The following is a 16580-nucleotide window of genomic DNA, read 5'->3' as shown; positions in this document are numbered from 1 at the left end:
ATACCAAAGAAAATAAGAAGTTATTCATTTAATTGAATAGTGTTTTGATAGTTTCTATAGTGTATGTAGGATAAGCATATGATTTTGTTATAAATTGCTACTTTTCCCCCAAAAATAATAATAACCATGACTGAGATAAGTTTGCCCTTTCAAGTGTATATAAAGCATTTGACACTGCCATCCATGTGTTAACAGTGCCTATTTCAACGTAAGCATGTCCGAGAAAATTTGTCGCTGTACTAAGACTGAATGTGGGCCCGCTGAGCTACGCCTGTCGCTGCACTTGGAGAGAGGGGGCCCGTTGTGTGACGCGTGTATATCTTTGGGCCCGGTAACGGGCCCCGACACCCCACAGGCCCAGGTGCAGCCGCACCTGCTGCACCCCCTATAGTTACGCCCCTGGTTGTGAAAACGTGTTAGATCACCTAACATTATACTGCTGTTTTGAAGAAAAACATTTCAGCTGTTCACATAAACTTTCTAATTACATGGCTGGAGACCACATTGTAAATGAGTGACTCATTTTGCTGAATACAAAACATCCTCCCCAACACTGCCAGGACTACACTTCTTAATGTATTGACTGCAACTCATCTGTTACTGATACTGTGATACTCCAAAAAATGTTTTAAATGAAACAAATGTAATCTGAGCTTACTGCCGAATAAATATATATTTGGGTGCTAAATCTTTAATTTGTTTGATTTGTGTGCATGTGAGAGGTTGTGGGGTTTATGTAGATGTTTGTGTGGCTATAAATCTGAAACAGACTGAAATGGTGTGTGTGTGGACAGAGAGAATGTGTGTGTGGGTGAGTGAGAGTTCATGAGTGAGAAATTGATTCTTCTATGATTTTGATTTGTTAAAAAATGAGATTAAAGGGAGATGATGGGGGGGATGTATATGAAAGTAAAACTTTCACTCACCATTTGATTTCTAATTAAATTTGGTTGTAATAACGCACACTCCTCTTTACTGGTGAGTCATTCCACGCCAAACGTGACAATTTAAGGAAAATTCCCCACTCGACCATCTCAGATCTTGTAACAACTAAATGCTTCTTATGGTGGTTCCTCTCTAAACCAACACGCAAGAGTGAAAAATACTCTTACAACTTGGTGAATCCCTGACGTTGGGAGGGAGACCTGCCAACCCTCACCTCGAGCACGAGGCTCAGGGTGGCTTCGAGATCCTTGGCGACAGACAAAAAGCAGGCCTGCAAAAATATAAGGTAAGGACAAACCTATGTCATTAAATTGTCCATAGATTAGAAAATTGATTAGTTCGTTTTTGTCTGTCAACACGGAGATCGAAGGTGAAGCAGCAAGTGAGTGGGTGGTAAATAGTCACACAAAAACTGCTCTGTTTAACTGTGTGTGATAGCGGGAATCAAGTCTGTTTGACAAAAAAGTCTGTGTGACAAAAAGTCTGTGTGACAAAAAAGTCTGTGTGACAAAGTCTGTGTGACAAAAGTTCCTAACACAGGGGTGAGCAAGGCTGCCCTTCTGAGTAGATAACTGATAGTAGAGAACTGGGGTAGCAATCGAAGTAGTTACTGAGAAATTGGCCTACCTTGACCTACATCTAGCTACTTTAGCCTACATTAGATGTGCTCACCTTCTGGGTTAGAGGGAAAATAATTAGGCGAGTAACGCGAGTTTTGTGAAGTATCACACACTTGAAGAAAGTCAAGTGTTTGATAGAGTTTTGTGAAGAATCACACTCTTGAAGAAAGTCAAGTGTTTGATAAAGTTTTATGAAGAATCACACACTTGCAGAGAGTCAAGTGTTTGATAAAGTGTCTATGTGTGAAAAAAGAAAAAGGGGATAGAATAGAATTGTGTGCAAAGAAACATTGAACTGACACTGCGCATACGTACCTGTATGTCACCAGTGTATCTCACACCTGATAGTCACCAGTGACACCTGTGACTGATAAAACACACCTGTGCGTCTGAATGAGCAAGCTCACGGTGGGTGCAAGAACCCATTAGCCGAAAAAGGCAAAGAACCGCATTGTTGGATCGTTCAGACAAACTCAGTGTGTCTAGTAAACCTTATTTGTGCGTCTGACGCATCACTCTCGGTGGGCGCAAGAGCCCCAAGGCCGTAAAAAGGCAACCGGATTGGTGAAGCATAAGACAAGCAAACAAGGTTGAGAAAGCAAATTAAAGAAAAAAAAACAGTGACTGGTTTAGGCGAGGGATACCTAATGTACCACTGCCCGGATCAGGCAGAAGAAATCTTAGCGTGGAAAATTGATAAACTGTGGAGGTGAGAGCTCCGAAGCATTAAAAGGAGATGATAAAATTATGGAAGAAGCACATCCGGGTAGTACAAAAAGACTGCACCGTTGGAATTATAAATGTGGATTTAGTGGAAATCTAAACTAGACTGAATTAAAGCATCTTGCTGATAAAATAAGAAAAGAGTGTAAAGGCAAGCTGAATAAACAACAGAGAAAATTATTGAGTTGGGTAGAATTGTGGATGCTTAGAGCGAAAGAAAGAAACATTGAATGTAAAAATAGAAAGCGGGAGTAGGAGAGAAAGAAGCTGGAAAAAGACAAAGAAAGTTTTATTAGCTCTGAAAGAGGATGATGAATATGTAGGGACTCGAAATAAAAGAAAGCAAGAACAATACCAAAGTCTGCCTCCCTATAGAGACGCAGACAAGGGGGAGGGCATCATCATCGCAGCCTGATAGAGGCAGAAATATAATGGGTGTATTATAAGGATGAAGACGATACTGCTAAAATAAATAATGCAAGTGCAGATCGATTTGAGGATGAGGACTATCCAATGATCGAATTGCCTAATACAGCCGCAGGAGTAGAGGGTGCGGAGCCCATGATGTATGTTTACCGACACGGGACACATGCAGAAATGATGAAAGTAGTAGAGGGGGTGCCGCATCCCTCAAAGGGAGCGGAGAGGGAATTTAAATTATTAGTGCAAAGTTATTCATTAAACTTAGTCGAAGTTGAAAGAGCAATGAGAGCCTGTATGCCAAAGGGAACAAAATTGTCACAAGAAGTAGTTAAAACAAGGTCAGCTTCAGGGCACATCGAACAGAGAAACTGTAAAAGTGGCAACAATGTTAACTGATAAAGTTAGTGGAAAACCACACCATAGCGTAGGGTATAGTATCAGGTACATGTCCAGTAAATTAAATGGGTAGAGATTTAATGGCTGCGCTGGGAATAGGGAATTCCAAGAAAAAATAGGTTAGAATTAACTAGGGTTGACTCATATGTGGTAAAAGGGACTGGATAATCTTATTATTGTTATTCTCTAAAACCATCTACAAACAGACCAGCTCTCAAAACCGTGCTGACCATAATAAAAAACGAAATATGTGGAATTGGCCCTGATCCAGAGCTATGGCGATGAGTATTTTATGAACCTCTGTGGAGAGGAAAATATGAAGAATATGAAGAAAAAATTCGTAAGAAAATCCTATTGTACGATTATATTAAAGGATCTGATCTCGGATCAGTCTGGGGACTGGTGGTTGACGGTCATGTTAGAGCCCGAAGAACATAGAATGGTCCTAGACCTACAAGCTGTAAATAATGCCGTGGTGCCTCCAGCACCGCTTGTGCCAGACCCATATACCGTGCTGAATGAATTAGAACCGCAAAGAAAAGTGTTTACCGTAATAGACATAGCCAATGCATTCTTCGGAATACCTGTGCATAAAGAACTTTTGCTAAACTTAATCCAAGCGTTACAATTGTCAAAGCAAATAGCAATTATTAAATGTCAAACTCACACAAACAAGAAAGATCCAGTTTTGAGAGGAAATGCTTTTGCAGATGCTGAGGCAAAGAAAGCAGCAGCTGCAAACATGAAACTGTCAGAACAGGAGGCAGACAACTTTGACCTTGATAGCCTAAAAATAGCACAAAATCAAGCAAGTTCTGCAGAAAAAGACAGAAATGGAAAAAGCATAACTGTTCACAAGATGACACAGAAGATGCTACAACAAAGCGTAGAGTAAAATTTTCGGGCGAATTCAAGCACCTAGAATACTATGATATACCCAAGCCACACCCTTGGAAGTCCATATTCTTCAAGTAATGGTATCAGATTTGAAGCCTAGAAAGTTTGAAGGAGCTAGCTTAAATACTTTTCTAGTAATCGTTTTGTGACAAAACTATTGGGAGTTGAGAGCTAATATTTGGGACTATACCTATTAAGAAGTGTATGAACAACCTTGAATTTGTCCCACTTGACATGGAATGACTCTGGTGGGACTTCAGAGGCTTCTCAACACTGCTATAGTATCTGATGATATTTTGATACTCACTTTAGTTCCTCCAGTTTACAATTTGGATCCTCCAGAAGAGAAGAAAGAGTGTGTGTGTTTGTAACTGTGTGTGTGCGTTTGTGATACAGAGGGAAAAGGAGTGTGTGTTGTAACTGTGTATGTGTATGTGTCTGTGTGTGCATGTGTGATGGAGATGGAAAAGAAGAGTGTGTTGTAAGTGTGTATGTGTGTGTGTTTGCGTTTGCTTTTATGTGTGTGTGTGTGTGTGTGTGTGTGTGTGTGTGTGATAAAGATGGAAAAGGAAAGTAATATGAAGTTTACTGCTGAATTACTAGTGAACTTTATATGTGAAAAGCATTAAAGTTCACTATCACTGTCTAATTTACTGATAACAACTCAGTATTTGGTCTTGTGATACTCACTCTAGTTTCTCCAGTTTACAGTTGGGATCCTTTAGAAGAGAAGAAAGATGTTTTACTCCTGAGTCTCCTGCTTTATTCCCACCCAGCTGCAGCTCTCTGATGTATGAGGGGTTTGAACTCAGTGCTGATGCAAGGGAACTGAAGCCTTCCTCTGTGATACTGCAGTTTGATAGGCTGTAGCGTGGAAGAGGAATAACATCTCATCTCAGTTTACTGTTAAGAATAGTTCCATTCATGATATAATTCATGATAATACTGATTGTCTGTAATAATGGGGATACTTTGCACTATTTTGAAGTATATTTTATCAAGAATTGAAAAAGTACAAATGATACCACAGAACTCAATTGTAGAATCAAAATGTCTTACCTGAGTGTTACTAGTACACAGTTGGGGTTCACCAGTCCGCTAGAGAGTTCTTGGACCCCAATATCTCCCATACTGTTGTCACTGAGATCCACATTTTTCAGTTTTGAAGATGGTTTGCTGAGGATACATGCCAGTGCTGTACAGCTCCTTTCAGTGAGCCCACAGCTATTGAGCCTTAAGGGGAAAACAGCCACCAGTGACTATAAGCTCAATGAAAGGACACTGCTGCCGTCTGTATATTAGTGTTGTGCTTCTAAACCATTTCAAAAATCAGATAAAATATTTTTTCACAATGGACTCTCAATCAATGGAGGAGTTGTGAAAAGCTGTGGGATCAAAACGGTTGTCAGGGCAACTTTAACAGGAAAACGTGATTAAATTGCAACAAAAGCCCATTTCATTTAAACTTAGTCTCATTATACTCTATGCCAATAGTCAGAAGCTGGTTTCCATCTAACTCATTTGCATATTTTATGCGCATTCATGAAAATCCGGCTAAACTAAATTCAAATCAGTGTGTGCTTTTATCAGCTGTATTCTGCCAATTCAAAATTCACCTAATCAAGGAAGTAGTTGTGAACAGCTGGGGGATTAAAACCAAAGGCTATCAGGGCAACTTTAACAGGAAAACCTGATAATAATGCAACAAATGTGAATTTATGCAAATAAACCCATTTAATTCAAAATTTGTCACATTGTACCATATGACAATGGCAAGTTACTCCACCATCCTCTAGTAAAGCAAACGTTTATTGGCATTAGAAGATTTCGTATGCATTTCAAGTGTTTGTAGTTTGTTATTCGAATGGTCAAAATGTGCATTAAAAAGTTGGATGGAGTCATTAACCCCACCCATCCTGATAATACACACTGCAACCATACTTACTGAGCTGTCTGAGATTCCTCCACTACTGGCTGCAGCCTTAGGAGACATTCATCAGATCTGATGTACTTCTTCAAGTCAAACTCATCCAGCTTCTGTTCTGATGTCAGCAGCACAAACACTAGAGCTGACCACTGGGCAGGTGAGAGTTGAGCTTCAAAATGTATCACAGTTCTCAGCCAGCTCTGGATCTCTTCCTCTATGGAGTGATCATTGAGTTCATTCAGACAGTGGAAGAGGTTGATGACCCTTTCTGATGAAGGAACCTCCCTGATCTTTTCTTTAATGTAACTGATTGTTTCTTCATTGCCCATCTGATTTTGTCCTCTCTGTAGTAGGCCATGCAGGAGAGTCTGGTTAGACTCCAGAGAGAGGCCAAGAAGGAAACGGAGGAATAGGTCAAAGCGTCCATCTTCATGCTCCAAAGCTTTGTCCACGGCATTCTTGTGTAATGTGATCATGTATTTGTGCAGACACTGAAAGCAGGGGTCTTGTTTCATTATTAACCTCAGACGAAGAAATAAAGCTGCATGATACTCCTGGACACTTAAATGCACAAAGCAGAAAACCTTTTCTTGATAAAACCCTGATCCTTCTCGAATGATCTGGGAGCAGATTCCAGAGCATACTGCTGCCTCTCTGACATCAATGCCAGACGCTTTTAGGTCTTCTTCATAGAAAATCAGATTACCCTTTTTTAACTGTTTATGTGCCAACTTTCCAAGACCAAGGATAACTTCCTGGTTCCACTGTGGATCAAGGTCGTGCACATTTTCAAACTTTAGGTTGCTCTGTTTGGTTTGAAAAATAAAGAAATGGGTAAACATCTCTGTCAAAGTTTTTGGAATCTGTCCACCTCCTGAAGAGCCAAGAATCACCGAAAGAACAGTAGCAGCAATCCAGCAGAACACTGGTATGTGGCACATAATGTGGAGGCTCCTTGATGATTTGATGTGAGAGACAATTCTGCTGGCAAGATTCTGATCACTGATCCTCTTCCTGAAGTACTCCTCCTTCTGTGGGTCATTGAACCCTTGTACCTCTGTGACCCGGTCAACACACTCAGGCGGGATTTTATTGGCTGCTGCTGGTCGAGAGGTCATCCAAAGTAAAGCAGAGGGGAGCAGATTACCTGTGATGATATTTGTCAGGAGTATGTCCAATGAGGTGACCTTTCTCACATCAGTCAAGCTTTCATTTTTCTGAAAGTCTAGTTGGAGTCGACATTCATCCAGACCATCACAGATGAACAGCACTTTGAACTTCCCTTGGCTGGGAAAAGTTGACTGCTTTATTTCTGTGAAGAAGTGGTGGAGGAGATCCATCAAAGAGAGCTGTTTTTCTCTCATGAGGTTCAGCTCCCTAAACAGTAGTGGAAATATGAAGTGAATATCCTGGTTTTCTTTTCCCTCTGCCCAGTCCAGGATGAACTTCTGAACTGAGACAGTTTTACCAATCCCAGCAACTCCTTTTGTGACAACACTTCTGATTGGTTTGTCTTGACCAGGTAAGGGTTTAAAGATGTCACTGCATTTGATTGATGTCTCCTGTCCAGCTGGTCTCTTGGATCTTGACTCAATCTGTCTGACCTCATGCTCTTCATTTATTTTTCCACTTCCTCCCTCTGTGATGTAGACCTCTGTGTAGATCTTTTCTAGAAGAGCAGAGCTTCCTTGCTTGGGTATTCCTTCAAACACACTCTGGTACTTGTTCTTGAGATTTCTTTTCAGCTCAGCCTTGCAAACTACATCCAGCTCATCTTTTTTCAAAAAACAAAAGAAAACATAACATGGTTTTGCAAGCCACTGACACTACCGACTAACAATAGCTGTTTTTTTTTCCTGATCTAGCTAATTGATGCAAAAAATGCAAATTTAAAAAAGGAAGAATCCTTACTTTCTTGCAGTTTGTCAGCAAGATCTCCCAGCTCCATTTTCCTAAGGAAGTCCATCTTCAGAGCCGCTTCTCTGGCTTCACCCTCATCCTCCTCTTTACTCTCAAAGTTCTCTTGGTAATCTGGACTCAGCATCCTCTTGAATATCTTCAGCTCATTCTTCACAGAGGTAATGATGTTCTCCTCAAACATCTAAAATACAAATATTTGGTCACACTTTGCATTGCATGAATTTAGTTAAATTGTCATTATGCCATTGAACCATAGCACCAGGACATTTACAGACTGTGCTTATGTTTACCTCTAACCCTAATGGTGGCACCGTGGTTAAAATCACAAAACCCTTTTAGAATGCATTCATCAACACTAACATGTTCATGAAGACCTAATATCAGAAATTGTAAAATGACAAAATGTTTATAATAAATTACACTGTATTGATGCAGGGAAAAATATGACAGCAAGAACTACTCATGTTATGGGTTTATCATAGTACAGTTAATCATCACACATAGTTTATCCATGACATTAATCATGTTATGGGTTTATCATAGTACACAGTTAATCATCACACATAGTTTATTCATGACACTACTCATGTTATGGGTTTATCATAGTACACAGTTAATCATCACACATAGTTTATCCATGACACAAGCATCGTTTGTGTCAGTATGTTGTTTATGTTATGGAAGATGCTATGTCACCTAGTGAATACTGACATATGCTCTTCATAAACATATATGTTGCTTTTTAAACATGTTTTAAATGTTTATGAAAGTGATTTAAAATACTCATTTAGTTACCCTTCAACTAAAGTGTTATTGTGCAAAGTATCAATATGCTACTACTTAATGATACTCAGCATGATCAATTATACAACACTGCTCTTTTGTAGTGTTGCTACAATGTTAGAAGGCATCTGTAGAAAAGTGATGCAGCTTTTCACTTAGTTCACTCTTCACTGAGATTGATCTAGGCTATGATGTAGCAGTAACCATTGGGTTTACTGTGAGATAAGTCTGCTTTAACTGTTGTTTCTACTCTAGAGATTGACTTGAAGTAGAGACATGCTGTAGCAGTAGCCATTGGGTTTACTGTGAGATAAGTCTACTTTAACTGCTGCTTCTACTCTACAGATTGACTTGTAGTAGAGACATGCTGTAGCAGTAGCCATTGGGTTTATTGTGAGATAAGACTGCTTTAACTGCTGCTAATACTCTACAGATTGACTTGTAGTAGAGACATGCTGCCTGAATGTACAGGCCTGATTCTAGTCAGGTGAATCTTGGGAGGAAGTAATGAGATTCAAAAGCATTACAAGGCAGTACATGTGCATGCATGAAGTCCGTCAATAATATAGAATATTTAAAATAATCTAAACAAATAACTTTGGAGAAAATGGCTTAGCCCTTCTGATAGGGAAAGGATAAGGAGCCTTATGTGAGCCATGACTATGCAATAAGTGCTCTGTGAAATTAACACAAGGATCATTTTATATTAACATGTCTATCCAAAGGACATAAAATATCAAATGTTAAATCATATTAAACCCATATCACTGCAGCAATATTCATTATCATTACTGCTGAGTACATCTGTGTTTGCTGCATATGATATGAACTGTATTCATTATCATTATTGATGAGTATGTCTGTGTTTGCTGCATATGAACTGTATTCATTATCATTATTGATGAGTGTCTGTGTTTGCTGCATATGAACTGTATTCATTATCATTATTGATGAGTATGTCTGTGTTTGCTGCATATGAACTGTATTCATTATCATTATTGATGAGTATGTCTGTGTTTGCTGCATATGAACTGTATTCATTATCATTATTGATGAGTATGTCTGTGTTTGCTGCATATGAACTGTATTCTTTCCCCCAGCATGCTCTCTTGTGTGTACTTGTCTCTATTCCTGTGAACTAACAGCTACAGTCCTACACATCCACTGCAGTCTGATATTCCCCATCCACTTTAGTCATGATCAGTATTGTCAACTCTAGGCATATTCAGTATAGCAGTACTGCATCCAAACCTGGAATATGTGTTTCAGGTCCTCCTGTTGAGACTTGGTAAACGGTTCACGGACAGCATCTGGTTTAGAGTCCTGCATCTGGCCTCTGTGTATAAAGCATTGAGTGGATAACAGCATTAAAGCCTGAAAGTGGGATACATTAGGTGCACAACAAGCCCCATGTTAATTCAGTGCTGCTGTGTATGGTGCCTTGTTTACAAATGTAATTGTATGAGTGCATCTCATCATTCTCTGTGCTGATTTATTTAACCCTAGAATCCATAATGTTCTATGGAGTCTGATTTATTTAACCCTAGAATCCATAATGTTCTATGGAGTCTGATGAGACATTTGCAGTTAAATGTGGTGTGACAGATAGTGCTTCAAATATGGTGAGGGCAATACAAAGGGTGCAGGTGCATGGCTTGGTTCTTACATTTGGTTTTCACAGGTGCATTGAAGGAGAACCAAGGCGTAAAGACAAGGCACAAATGGCCTGCCAGATAACTGGTTGTGTCCATCACTCAAACAAAGTTACTACTGAGACTCCACAGAGTTAAGGGGAAGCTAGGGATTACAGTAAACGCTTTGGTGCATAATGTGTCCACCAAGAGGAATTTCACTCCATATGCTCCAGTATTTATCTGAGTAAAGACAGACACTGTTTGCTATGGGCACAGAAAGGGATTCAGGGACACATGGTCACACATCCTGAGTCTCAGTGAGGTTCCTCTGTGGTCATTTATACTCTGTGTGATGATGTCACATCCTGAGTCTCAGTGAGGTTCCTCTGTGGTCATTTATACTCTGTGTGATGATGTCACATCCTGAGTCTCAGTGAGGTTCCTCTGTGGTCATTTATACTCTGTGTGATGATGTCACATCCTGAGTCTCAGTGAGGTTCCTCTGTGGTCATTTATACTCTGTGTGATGATGTCACATCCTGAGTTTCAGTGAGGTTGCTCTATTGTTCATGAGCTGCTTTATATTTATTGATATTGGGTCTCCATTGAAACAGGTTGCTCCCATATCATGTGCATTTCTGTATGGGAACATTTCAGTGAGACCGCCATGTTGGATATCTCAGAATGATTCATTATTTCTTTCTTTACTTAGATTCCCCTCTCTTCTGCTCTCCCAAGGCAACATGTTGAATGATTGTTTATGTGTTTGACTGACATTCACAAAGCCAACACTGTGTTCTTAGAGTGAAGCTTTTGTGAGCGCAAACACAGAACGGACAACTACAAGACTATAAGGAAGAATTTGTTGAAAATGTTCTGAGTTGATCTTTATCTTTCTGCAATATCCTGTGTTGATGCTCTAAGTCCTCAATTTGTTTACCTTTTATCCATGATGCCACTTAATAACAACCATCACATGTGGTTGTTGTGGGGACTTGACTTAATACATCTATGGCATAACCATGTTGGAAGTTGATGATGCAATTCTGACTTGTCTCTTTCCTGATACCATTTTAGTCTTTCATTACAGATGTGATAATTTACCTTTTCGCCCCTCCAGACATTGATCCATCGGTCACATCTCCACTTTGGAAGTTGAGGGGGGGATGATTTGACTGGTCACTCTTCATGGACACACAAGAGGGCACAGGTGATGGAGGTCTCTCCTGATGCAATAGGCTCCTGTATAGAACATTATGAATTCACACAGTTTATCTCAAATGTGTGTTAAATGTGCGTTTCAAATGTGCGTTTCAAATGTGTGTTTCAAATGTGTGTTTCAAATGTGTGTTCCTGTGTTCAGTCCACTTTCCAGGCTTTACCTGAACTATATGTCTCTTTGGATAAAAGGGAGAGTATTCTTTACCTGAACTATATGTGTCTTTGGATAAAAGCAAGAGTATGCTTTACCTGAACTATATGTCTTTTTGGATAAAAGAGTCTCCTAAATGAGTAATTGTGATAAATTCACTCTTTTATTACATCATGAGTGCAAACACAGAAGGGACAACTACAAGACCTCAAGGAGCAATTTGCTGCAAATTCTCTGAGGTGATCTTTGTCTTGCTGCAATATCCCATGTTTATGCTCTAAGTCCTCAGTTTGTTTACCTTTTATCCATGCTGCCACTTAATAACAACCATCATATGTGGTTATTGTGGGGACTTGCCTAAATACATCTATGGCATAACCATGTTGGAAGTTGATGATGCAATTCTGACTTGTCTCTTTCCTGATACCATTTTAAAATATGAAAACTTTTCAAAATCTTTGTGTTGATTTGTTCTTTTTGTTGTTTCCTCTTGATCCTCCAAATTCACTCTTTCATTACATCATGCTGTAAGATGTGATAATTTACCTTTTCGCCCCTCCAGACATTGATCCATCGGTCACATCTCCACTTTGGAAGTTGAGGGGGGGATGATTTGACTGGTCACTCTTCATGGACACACAAGAGGGCACAGGTGATGGAGGTCTCTCCTGATGCAATAGGCTCCTGTATAGAACATTATGAATTCACACAGTTTATCTCAAATGTGTGTTAAATGTGCGTTTCAAATGTGCGTTTCAAATGTGTGTTTCAAATGTGTGTTTCAAATGTGTGTTCCTGTGTTCAGTCCACTTTCCAGGCTTTACCTGAACTATATGTCTCTTTGGATAAAAGGGAGAGTATTCTTTACCTGAACTATATGTGTCTTTGGATAAAAGCAAGAGTATGCTTTACCTGAACTATATGTCTTTTTGGATAAAAGAGTCTCCTAAATGAGTAATTGTGATAAATTCACTCTTTTATTACATCATGAGTGCAAACACAGAAGGGACAACTACAAGACCTCAAGGAGCAATTTGCTGCAAATTCTCTGAGGTGATCTTTATCTTGCTGCAATATCCCATGTTTATGCTCTAAGTCCTCAGTTTGTTTACCTTTTATCCATGCTGCCACTTAATAACAACCATCATATGTGGTTATTGTGGGGACTTGCCTAAATACATCTATGGCATAACCATGTTGGAAGTTGATGATGCAATTCTGACTTGTCTCTTTCCTGATACCATTTTAAAATATGAAAACTTTTCAAAATCTTTGTGTTGATTTGTTCTTTTTGTTGTTTCCTCTTGATCCTCCAAATTCACTCTTTCATTACATCATGCTGTAAGATGTGATAATTTACCTTTTCGCCCCTCCAGACATTGATCCATCGGTCACATCTCCACCTTGGAAGTTGAGGGGGGGATGATTTGACTGGTCACTCTTCATGGACACACAAGAGGGCACAGGTGATGGAGGTCTCTCCTGATGCAATAGGCTCCTGTATAGAACATTATGAATTCACACAGTTTATCTCAAATGTGTGTTAAATGTGCATTTCAAATGTGTGTTAAATGTGTGTTTCAAATGTGTGTTTTAAATGTGTGTTTCAAATGTGTTTCAAATGTGTGTTTCAAATGTGTGTTTTAAATGTGTGTTTTAAATGTTTGTTTCAAATGTGTGGTATTGATGTGCCTTTTAAATGTGTGTTTTAAATGTGTGTTTCAAATGTGTGTTTCAAATGTGTGTTTCAAATGTGTGTTTTTAATTTGTGTTTCAAATGTGTGTTTAAATGTGTGTTTTAAATGTGTGTTCCTGTGCTCAGTCCACTTTCCAGGGTTCACCTGAACTATATGTCTCTTTGAATAAAAGGGAGAGTATTCTTTACCTGAACTATATGTCTCTTTGGATAAAATAATATAATGACTATCCAGCGTTTAGAGAGTACACCCACACATGTACACACACACACACACACACACACACACACACACACACACACACACCAGTCTACAAATGAATATCATTGCAGTTGTATCAAAGTTACCTTGAAGAGGATTCCTTCACCATCCCTCCTTCTGAAAGTCTTGTTTTGGCTGCTGTTTCCTCCATCCTTATGGGAGGGCTGGTATCGTAAAACCCTCACTGTTGATCATCTAATCTGGCATCATCTCTCAGACCAGGCGTACTGAAGAAGAAGGTACCAGAGTAAAGGGTTTGGTGAGATTTTCATCTTTCTCCATCCAGTAGCATTAGCAGTATTAGCAGTAGCATACAGTTTCAATACATTAGCATTCTTATAACTTCCACATGCATTCATATACTAGGTTTATGTGAAAAAGGCTTATAACTTCCACATGCATTCATATACTATGTTTATGTGAAAAAGGCTTATAACTTCCACATGCATTCATATACTATGTTTATGTGAAAAAGGCTTATAACTTCCACATGCATTCATTGTTTATGTGAAAAAGCGGATGGATTACCATATGGCCCATGAGCTCAGGGGGGCCCTAAGCCAGAGCCTCTGCATGAAGTCACTGTTATGTAGGCCTATCTCTTATCTGTGGTTGAAAGAGGTGTATTTTGTTCATTTGCTGTCGGCCTTAATTGAGTATACCTGCGAGACTGAGGACTGCTGAGCAATATCTGCTCTAAAACAGGCCCTGAATGATAGGAGTTATGCAGGAAATGTTATTGCTATGTCCCTGTTGTAGTGGTCAGACAGACGTTTTGTCATATAGCTCATCATCGCCTACGAGCTGGGGCATAGCAACAGGGGCATAGCAATAACGTCTCCTGTTTGTTATCTTGCCTGTAGCCCAGAACACCTCACCTACATGTAGAGAGCTTACTGGCAACAACTGACAGTAAAAATCAGGGCAATTTACTATGAAAAGCTGTCAAAAATGGTTGTTTCTTAAATATCAGCCGTATGCTCCTGCTACCTTTGAATTAATTCATGTCTCACACTGCAGGACTTTCATCCGTACCCATCTCAGTCATAAATTGTCGTTAGCAGCAGTGGGCTACAGACAGCCATGTTGTTGTGTTTAGCAGCAGTGGGTGACAGACAGCCATGTTGTTGTGTTTAGCAGGAGGGGGCTACAGACAGCCATGTTGTTGTGTTTAGCAGCAGTGGGCTACAGACAGCCATGTTGTTGTGTTTAGCAGGAGTGGGCTACAGACAGCCATGTTGTTGTGTTTAGCAGCAGTGGGCTACAGACAGCCATGTTGTTGTGTTTAGCAGCAGTGGGCTACAGACAGCCATGTTGTTGTGTTTAGCAGCAGTGGGCTACAGACAGCCATGTTGTTGTGTTTAGCAGCAGTGGGCTACAGTCAGCCATGTTGTTGTGTTTAGCAGCAGTGGGCTACAGACAGCCATGTTGTACTGTGTAGAAGGGCCTTTACAGATCCCGGGTACAGCATGCGGTGTGTGTTGCAGCTGTTGCCACTCAGTTGTGCCCTGTTGTTGGATCGTGCCACCCTTGCCATCCTTGTATAACTAAAATTATCATGTACCATGCCAATCAACCATAACTAAACATAACTCATCAAAACTAAACATAAACTAAATTCCCATAAACTGATACAATATCAATACAGTGATAAATATTGCGGAAAATACGATTAATCTGACTCCAGCAAATATTAAATGACCTACAATATTACCAAACAGTATATAGGCCAATTGTGAGATCTTAATTAATTAATGTAATGGCATGGCACACGAGGAGTTATATGATGGTTAATGTACAGTTCATTAATACAATAAACTGAATGTACTATATAACCCAAATGAATAAGTACAACTGTAAATGATAGCAAGTTAATACATTCAGTATGTTGGATGCCAATGAGAACAGATTCCCTTAAATGACCAAATACACCTGAATGCATGAGATAGAAAATAACACCTGAGATGAACGGGTCATAGAAATGGTGAAGGAGAGAGAGACAAACAGAGTGATAGAATAAGAGTGGAGGGGAAGAGATGATCAGACAGACAGACAGACAGACAGACAGAGTGATAGAATAAGAGTGGAGGGGAAGAGAGGATCAGACAGATAGAGTGATAGAATAAGAGTGGAGGGGAAGAGAGGATCAGACAGACAGATAGAGTGATAGAATAAGAGTGGAGGGGAAGAGAGGATCAGACAGATAGAGTGATAGAATAAGAGTGGAGGATAAGAGAGGATCTCCACACTCAAAGACAGGAAAGGAGAAGCAGCAGCAGAAAGAGCACAAGAAGAAGAGAGCAGAGCGAAGAGGAAACCAGCCCAAACACTCAACACACATATAACCCTAGAGCAGAGCGAAGAGGAAACCAGCCCAAACACTCAACACACATATAACCCTAGAGCAGAGTGAAGAAGAAACCAGCCCAAACACTCAACACACATATAACCCTAGAGCAGAGTGAAGAGGAAACCAGCCCAAACACTCAACACACATATAACCCTAGAGCAGAGTGAAGAGGAAACCAGCCCAAACACTCAACACACATATAACCCTAGAGCAGAGTGAAGAGGAAACCAGCTAAAGTGGTTTAACACCACCATCTGTCCTTAATGCCCTAAGATAACGTTCTCCCCCCTCACTAACCAATCCCTTAACGCCACCATCTGTCCTTGATGCCCTAAGATAACATTCTCCCCCCCACCAACCCTGGTCATCTGGGTATGCCCAGGCAGAGGTTACAATTGGCTAATCAAATTACACAGCTATAACAGTTACTTCAGATTGCAAAGAGACCATGATCAGACTACTGCCCACATCATAAGGATCAATTCAAGACCAAACATTAATATGTTACATTCATTTCATTACTGCCCAGAATGTAAATAATTTCCACCATCATCATAGATTTCTGATTCATTCTTCATTCATTCTGTTCTCTCCTCATTGTATCCACTATTCATTTGGTATGGATTATGTAT

The 16580-nt window shown here is 39.8% G+C and overlaps 1 protein-coding gene across 1 annotated transcript; it reads right to left on the bottom strand.

Moving 5' to 3' along the window:
- Nucleotides 1-4572: 4572 nt before the first annotated feature.
- Nucleotides 4573-14692, bottom strand: LOC105898491 (NLR family CARD domain-containing protein 3-like). Its single transcript, XM_031579484.2, has 10 exons — nucleotides 14127-14692; nucleotides 13685-13825; nucleotides 13001-13138; nucleotides 12187-12324; nucleotides 11373-11510; nucleotides 9886-9970; nucleotides 7843-8032; nucleotides 5950-7705; nucleotides 5064-5237; nucleotides 4573-4868 (listed from the first exon to the last, which is right to left on the bottom strand). Exons 2-10 carry the CDS (start codon nucleotides 13747-13749, stop codon nucleotides 4691-4693), a joined length of 2862 nt encoding a protein of 953 aa, XP_031435344.2. The 5' UTR covers nucleotides 13750-13825; nucleotides 14127-14692; the 3' UTR covers nucleotides 4573-4690.
- Between the last annotated feature and the right edge of the window lie 1888 nt (nucleotides 14693-16580).

Source organism: Clupea harengus, chromosome 2 (assembly GCF_900700415.2).
Source record: "Clupea harengus chromosome 2, Ch_v2.0.2, whole genome shotgun sequence".
Classification (NCBI taxonomy): Eukaryota; Metazoa; Chordata; class Actinopteri; order Clupeiformes; family Clupeidae; genus Clupea; species Clupea harengus.
Note: the sequence above shows the minus strand (reverse complement) of the source record. Positions and strands in the feature narration are given on the sequence as shown.